Source organism: Elaeis guineensis, chromosome 1, assembly GCF_000442705.2.
Source record: "Elaeis guineensis isolate ETL-2024a chromosome 1, EG11, whole genome shotgun sequence".
Classification (NCBI taxonomy): domain Eukaryota; kingdom Viridiplantae; phylum Streptophyta; class Magnoliopsida; order Arecales; family Arecaceae; genus Elaeis; species Elaeis guineensis.
In genome coordinates this window covers 173,665,540-173,673,123 of record NC_025993.2, presented here as the reverse complement: position 1 = coordinate 173,673,123, position 7,584 = coordinate 173,665,540, and the positions used below count along the sequence as shown (strand labels likewise).

Sequence of the window (7,584 nt, the reverse complement as noted above, 5' to 3'; positions counted from 1 at the left end):
ATGATCTAAGATCACTAATAATCTAAATTATATGGTGATCTCATCACTGGTGATTTAAGATCACTACTTTTGATAAGCCATGGTCCAGTGATCAAAGATCTCTAGATATCCATGAATAATTTTTTTCGTATTTTATAAGAATCCAAGATCACTGATTATATAATACCAAAGCTATCAATAATATATTTCATAAAAATATATTATATAATCATATATAATATATTATAAATAAAATATTATTATATTTATTAATATATTAATAATTAATAGATTCTATAAAAATATATTTGTTAGTCCTATAAATTATTAATTCTATAAAAATATATTAATTATTATTATAGAATTAATATTTTTATTTATACTTATAATATATTATTTATTAATATAAATATTTATTTTATTCAAAAAAATAAGAAAAACAGAAGTAATCATTAAATATTTTTATTATATAGATATAAAGTATAATAAAATATTTTTACTCTAATTTAAAAATATCATTAAATTATAATATGATACTAATATGATTAATAATATATTATAATGTAATATATATCATAAATATAATATATAATATCATATATACAATATTTTAGTTCAAGATCACCATCTGAGGATAATCTAAGATTTTTAGCCTCAAGAATGGATATCCTATTACTGGATAAGAAGGGTGATTTGAAAAATAGAGGTAATTTAAGAATACTATCATGTAGGATCATCATGGTGCAACCAAATATGATGATCTCATCATCTACACCCATATCATCCTTGATCTTGAATAGATCATCCTATACCAAACATCTCCTAAGAGGGCGTTTGGTGACTCAACATGGATCACTGGTGATCCAAATCATAGGGTGATATAATCTCTAGTGATCTAAGATCACTATAATAGGTTTGCCATAATGCAGTGATTAAAGATCTCCGGATATATTATATTAAAAAAAGATCCTCGAGTCTGTACAACCTATTTCTTTGATATGCTACAGGAATTCAAGATCATTGATTATATAATACCAAAAATATCCCTAACAACTTGTTTGGGAGTTGGAATTGAGGATGTGATAGCAAAAATTTTAAAATAAAATCAAATAAAATTTTCCTCTTTCTAATCAGCACGATGAGAGGAAGAATTTTCTTTTCTTTCATGGAGATGACGCCCCAAGTACTCGCTTGCATTCTTTCTCTTCCGTGTGGAGAAGATGCCTCAACTATCCACATCGATGTGAGGGTATTTTGGTTAATATATTTTAATATAAGATCACAGTGATAGAATAATATTGGATATCCGTCCTCAAAAATAGATTTTCTATCACTGCGTTGGACAGTGATTTGAGGAGTGAGGGTAATTTGAAATCACGGTCATGTAGGATCATCATGGTGCAACCAAACACGATGATATCATCACCTTCACCTATATCACCCTTGATTTTGGATCGATCACCTCACACCAAATACCTCCTAAAGGTTATCTTTATTCTTCTCCCTTGGCTTCTTACTGCTGGTGCTTGTGGACTAATTCCGTTTAAAAAATCTAAGTTACTGAAGTGTCTCTTTCGCTCCCTTGAATACTGCAATGGTTATTAATAGGGTTTCTTTTTTTTTTTTTCTTTTTTTTTGTGCCAAGGGAAAATGGCTTGTTATTAGTTAGTGCTAAAAAAAATGATCACTAATGATTAGGTATCACTTTTGCATTGTATATATAGAAATATCCGTATGGACATCTGAATACCATTTTGATTGACATCCCAAATAGCTTTTTGTCCAACTGAAAAATCAAAACCACATTAAGGGCATGTTTAGTTGGGAGGAGTTGGTTGTAAAATGAAAATAGGAATGAGTGATTCCATTCTAGCTATTTAATTGGAGGAAGTCCAATTTTCATTTTGTTTCTAGAGGGGAATGGAAATATCTAATCCTCTCAAATCCAATCCCTACTTTCTTTTAGCATTCAAAGTTTATTTTGATTCCAATTTCACTTCTGATCATGAACCAAAAGTATTGGATGATGGATCATTTTGATTCCTAATCCAATCCATTTCATTTTCAATTCCAATCACGAACCAAAAGCACCCTAAGACCAATCATTCAACCCAAACAACAAAAAGTCAAAATCACATGTAAAATGGTTTCCCATGAAAACTTTGTTGGTCATTTTATGTCTTTTTTGCTCAAGATAGGCAAGCGATAGGACAAAAATGTGTAATGGATATATTAAGGATGATTGTGAATCTAAAAAATTAGAAACTTATGTAAACTCTTTGTTTCCCTCTTTCCTCCTTATTGTCCATTATAGTTTCAAGGATTGGGGTGGAAGATAGCTTTAGATGAAGCATAGAAGGAACGAGAGACAGTGGGGTGATTAGAGATGCTGTTGCCAATGTGCAATGCCTGCGAAAAGAAAATCTTAGGGCAAAAAACAGCAAGAGAAAGGTAAACTATCCTAGCTGCTAGGGTCAGGTTTTGCGGATTGGGCTCCATTTTAACTTAGTGCTTGTGAAATTAATAGCAGTTTTACTGATTTCTTGACCTTTGATGATATAGAAAATTGTGTGCATATTCACTTTAAAGTGTTGTTTTTTTGCCTTTATATATATATATATATATATATATATATATATATATTCCATCCTATGAATTCTATTTTTCATTTTTTTTACTTACCGATCCCTAGTCAAGGCCAAAATTTGTGAAACAAGAAGCTTCGTCATATAACTTTTCACCAACTCCATGCAAGTTTGCTCGTCTTTTGTTTTTCTCCGTTTTTTTGTTTTGTTATGCCTGATCTTCAAGGAATACCATTGAAAACATCTCGAATCTTTTGCTTGCTTTTCTTCCACTATTGTCAATGTAGCCTTCTTATAGAGGTTTAATAGACCATAAATTTAGCGAGGTAACTCAAATAGAGAAACAATGGGTCTGTCTCACTAAACATGGCCTATTGTTAAGCAAAAAATCTGACTTTGGACATCATCATGATAATCTAACATAATTTTTTTCCCCCCACCCCCGAAGCCACCCAATTTACTAAAATAAAAATAGTTAGATGATGAGTGCTAATTTATGGAAGCAAGCTAGTTAGAAAATGAGCTAATAATAAAATAAATATTTCACCACAATAATACCATAATATGATGAGGTTGGTTAAAATAGCAGTGGCTAATTTATGGCCGAAGATGTTTTCTTATTCATCCTCCATATTCTATTCCATAATTGCGTTCAAACTCTTCAACTCTATTTTTTTCTCAAATATGAAACAACTGATTGTCATGTTACCCCATTTACAGTCGATGGGCATTAAAGAAATTAATAGAAATGTGAGAAAATGAAAGAAAGACATTGGAAGTCGAAATGTAGTATGAGGGCTGGCACAATGAGATAAAATGGAGATATCACAAACCGAGAAATATTTACTAATGTCAAAATATCTGTTACAAAGACCAAGGATAGCTTTTCATGCTAGCTTGGATGTGCAATATCTAAGATATACAAATACCACAATCAATAAACTAAAACCTACCGACTGACTTTCATGACTCAATGGTAAAAGGTGCCAAAATTACTGCATGTACGTAGCATGTTAAGTTTGTCTCAACGGATTCCTTCTGGTGTCCAATTTGCACCCTCTTGAAAAAAGTTTTCATGGGATTTGGATGCACAAGTATTTCATGATGAACTAGCCAGTTCATTTTCATCTTCGGTGGTCTTTCTGCTAGTTGATTCTCCTGTACTTTCACTCCACAAAGTTGAACCTGCGGCATATGAGGTCATGTATTGAAATGGGTTCAGAGGTGCAGCAATTTCCTCTTCTTCCTCCAACAATCTCACAACATTGCTCATTGAGGGTCTTGCTGCTGGCTGATACTGGACACACAACAATGCTACTCTGCACATTCTTTCTGCCTTCTCTCGGTATTTTGCTTCAATTCCTGAAAGTGATATTATGTTCTCCAATTGCCTTTGCTCATACTTCTCCCAAACCCATTTGGGGTACCACTCCTGGCTCTCACCCTGTTTGAACTCTAGGTTCCTCCTCCTCCCCACGATCTCGAACAAAAGCATACCGAAGCTATAAACATCACATTTATGGGTCACAGGCAATGGCATCCAAAGCTCTGGGGCGGCATAGCCAGGAGTTCCTCTGGCTCCTGTGAGCGTGACATGACTGTTCTCTCTATCACAGAGCTTTGCCAATCCAAAGTCAGAAACCTTTGGGCGGAAGTTTGCATTGAGAAGAATGTTACCAGGCTTTATGTCATAGTGTACTATCTTCTGTTCACACTCCTCATGTAGATATCTAATTCCCTTGGCCGTCCCAATTGCAATCTCATATAGCTTTCCCCACTCAATCCTGTTATTCTCATCAAATAGGTATCGATCAAGTGACCCATTCTCCATATACTCATATACCAGTGCCTTCACCGTTGGATCAAGGCAGAACCCATAGAGCCTTACCAGATTGACATGGTAGGTTCTGCCAATAGTGCCAATTTCTGCCATGAATTGTTCCTCAGCTCTCTTATCCAAAGTTCCATGAAGGACCTTAACTGCTACCTGTAACCCATTGGGAAACTGGCCCTTGTATACCACTCCAAAACCACCTGACCCCAGTTTCTTAGCGTAGTTATGAGTGAAACTTATCAGATGCTGGGGGGTAAATCTCGTGGGCTTCTCTTTCATGATGTCACCAAGGAACCTATCAATTGTTTCCATTTCAATGTTCCAAGCCACACTATAGTTTGAAAAATATGGTGAAGTTGCAGTATTGCTGCTGGAAATTTGCCCCTGAGCGACATTAGATTGTGCTTTTGACTTCCGAACACATTTTATGAGCATAATCACAATTACTATTGCACCTCCGGCAACTATTGCAGCTGTGAATATTGAAAGGAATTTGGCAGTGTCAGAATTCAATAATTAGAGACTTTTTTTGAGGAGACAATAATTAGAGAGTTGCATCTAGAATAAGAGAGTTGGCTTACTGATGGTGACAGCAACACCCATTCCGGCGGCGGCTCGTTAGAGCTTCTCTTTTTCAAAATTCAAATTTCAAAATTAGAAATTTGAAGTTTGAATTTCGGTGTTATTTGGGTGGGTGGAGATTCTCTCACTTTCCTAGTTTTATGTACTCTCTTTTCTTAATAAATTTTGGTGACTATGTACTATGTACAGTAGTCTCCTTTTGTCCCAAAAGAAACACCCCCAGCATTGGTTTTATCTGAGCTTGATGACTGCATGCTATTCGGAGAGCTTGACATCTGACATGGAAAACATATAGTGAAGGTAAGTGATGCAGAATCTTGAAAGGAAAAAAGCCAATTCTACATATTGTTCAGTCTTCCCCTATTTCATGACCATGCAATGGTTTTGTCATCCAAGAGATCCACATAGGCATATGGATTTAATTCAAATAGGCCCTTCCTACCCATATCTTTAACTTAATGCTTCTCAATGGCTTGATTTTTGTGATCATTCAACATTTAGTTTCATGACTGGTTTTTTGTGAGCATATAACGGAGAAGGCACAATTATATTTATTCCTTTCCTCTAAGTAATTAACCGAAGTAATGAGAGCAAAGCCATCTACAGGAATAGTTCAACGCGACTCTCCCACTTGAGAGCTGCTTTATCATGACAACTTTTGTTGGTTTCTTCAGTTGTTAGAACTTCAATATTTGCGTAAATGCTGGTTATACACAAATTATAGTGAAAGCTACTTGCTTTGTTACTCTTTAAAGATCAGCTCCATGAACTGCCATTCTCATGTTAGTTATATCTTCCTGGAACCCCAGTTGATACGTATGTTAGTTCTGTTAATTGCAACTTTCGTCAAGGTTTTGATTCCCTTGTTATTCAATAAAAGAACAAGTCTGGAAATTATTAATGGATGTTCTTTGTGAAGTGGAATTCATCGCAGGTATGTAAGATAAATTTGGCTTTCCCTTCAGTTTTTTACCCTTTATTGTTAGGCAAATTTTTATTTTGTGTACTTTGTATTCTTGCTGGAAGAATTTGTGAATCCTTACTATATTTTTGAGATTGCTTTGTGAGGATGCCACCTGGTTGAGTTGGTAAAGTGACGGGGTATTGGGTACCATCTCCTACTTCTCTAAGGGGAAGAATACATGCTTTGTATAGTTTTGCTTGATGATCCCGCATCTATGGTCCACGTCTGTGGTCTTGGAAATTACTTTAGTTGGTTGATTTTCTTTACCGTTGCCCAACCAATTGGGGTATGAATAGCTAATGATGAAGAATACTACAGTGGTATAGAAATGGGAAATTAATGGATTTATGATGGGAGGATGATAAGAACTATTTTCATGGGCTGCTACATGTTTGGCCAAAGATCGCAAATTTGGAGGAAAACCGAGGAATTGTTTCTTTTAATGATGTTTGGAACCAAGTCTAACGCTAACAGTCCCTTGATCCAAGTCATAACTAGATCCGCCATCCTTGAATTATCTTAAAGTGTCATCGCTGCTATAGTTTTGAAATAACTCCATAGTGATCAGGTTGGTGTATCAGTGATACTCCTGTTAGATTCTTCAGGTGGAGATAATCTAGGTAAACAATGGAAGAGAGAGTAAGCCATGACACGAGGAGGATACTTGCCTTTATGTAGCGCTGCCGTGCCTTCTTCCTCTTCCTCTGCTTCTTCCTTAGGTTGGCTGAAGCCAGAATTTCTGATCCTATTCAATTCATATTATGCATAAAAGAGGTTGCCTTTTCTGCTGTGGTTTTTGTAGTTGACGTCTTCTTTTTTGCTTCTTGTCTCTAAATTTGCTTTGACTCCTTTCTGTAGCACTAAACAGCTGTATTTTGATGATTTCTTTCTGAAATTCTTATCGTCTGTACATAATTTTCCTTCTAATAAAAATTTGGTGGCTGTTTTCTAGCCTCCCTTAATTTCAAAAAAAAAAAAAAAAAAAGGTATAAGAGAGGTTGCTGGCCTATCCACCTAGTCAAAGCTTAACCCAACCAAAGTAGTCCACATCTATAGCTACTTTTTGTTGTTTTTTTCTATGAGAATGGGAGCCGCTATAAGCCTACTTTTTGTAGTGAAAAAGTCCATTTATTGCAAAACTTTCCACCGTTCATTTGGACCACACGTCGATTGCAGGAGTAATTCCGTTTTGTAGCCGGGCCCGCCTGTTTGTGCCTACACGCGCGTGCGTCTCCACCGGGCCCCACCGCCGCCGCCGCCGTCTCATGCATCATGCCACAGTTTTGAACTTTCTTTCGCACGTATCTTTTCCATTTAGAATCTGTTTGGACTGTTCTTAAGCTCGTTGGACTCCGTTCGTCGTCCTGGACCTCACTGTGGACTCAATATTGATCGAATCTTGAAGTATATTTTCTAACAATCTTTACTTCGACTTGATATTCGACCTCCACATATCTCTGAGAGCCTGTGATCCATCTCACCCCTATGCCCTGGGGCATGCCTGCTGTATCATGGATGGACAAATGTGGAAGTCGAGCTAGGTCGCTCGATCCCACCTCCATCATGGGCTGTGTCCACTCTGACCAAAGATTTGCTCGAGGTATTATCCTGCCACACTAAGAATCTCACCCTGCGACGTC

General features: G+C 36.1%; 1 protein-coding gene across 2 annotated transcripts; it reads right to left on the bottom strand.

Moving 5' to 3' along the window:
- Window positions 1-3,387: 3,387 nt before the first annotated feature.
- LOC105039651 (rust resistance kinase Lr10) lies at window positions 3,388-6,776 on the bottom strand. Of its 2 annotated transcripts, XM_010915866.4 has the most exons (3): window positions 6,613-6,775; window positions 4,980-5,255; window positions 3,388-4,871 (listed from the first exon to the last, which is right to left on the bottom strand). In XM_010915866.4, exons 2-3 carry the CDS (start codon window positions 4,999-5,001, stop codon window positions 3,664-3,666), a joined length of 1,230 nt encoding a protein of 409 aa, XP_010914168.1. In that variant the 5' UTR covers window positions 5,002-5,255; window positions 6,613-6,775; the 3' UTR covers window positions 3,388-3,663. The 2 variants fall into 2 exon arrangements, with proteins under 2 accessions (XP_010914168.1, XP_073104951.1); XM_073248850.1 differs by lacking the exon at window positions 4,980-5,255 and having other exon boundaries at window positions 6,613-6,776.
- Window positions 6,777-7,584: the final 808 nt, after the last annotated feature.

Excerpts from the sequence above, each read along its gene's own strand:
- LOC105039651 (XM_010915866.4), bottom strand. The coding sequence starts at position 5,001 with ATGGGTGTTGCTGTCACCATCA. Across the intron at positions 4,872-4,979 it reads GGGTGTTGCTGTCACCATCA|CTGCAATAGTTGCCGGAGGT; the intron begins GTAAGCCAACTC and ends CAATATTCACAG.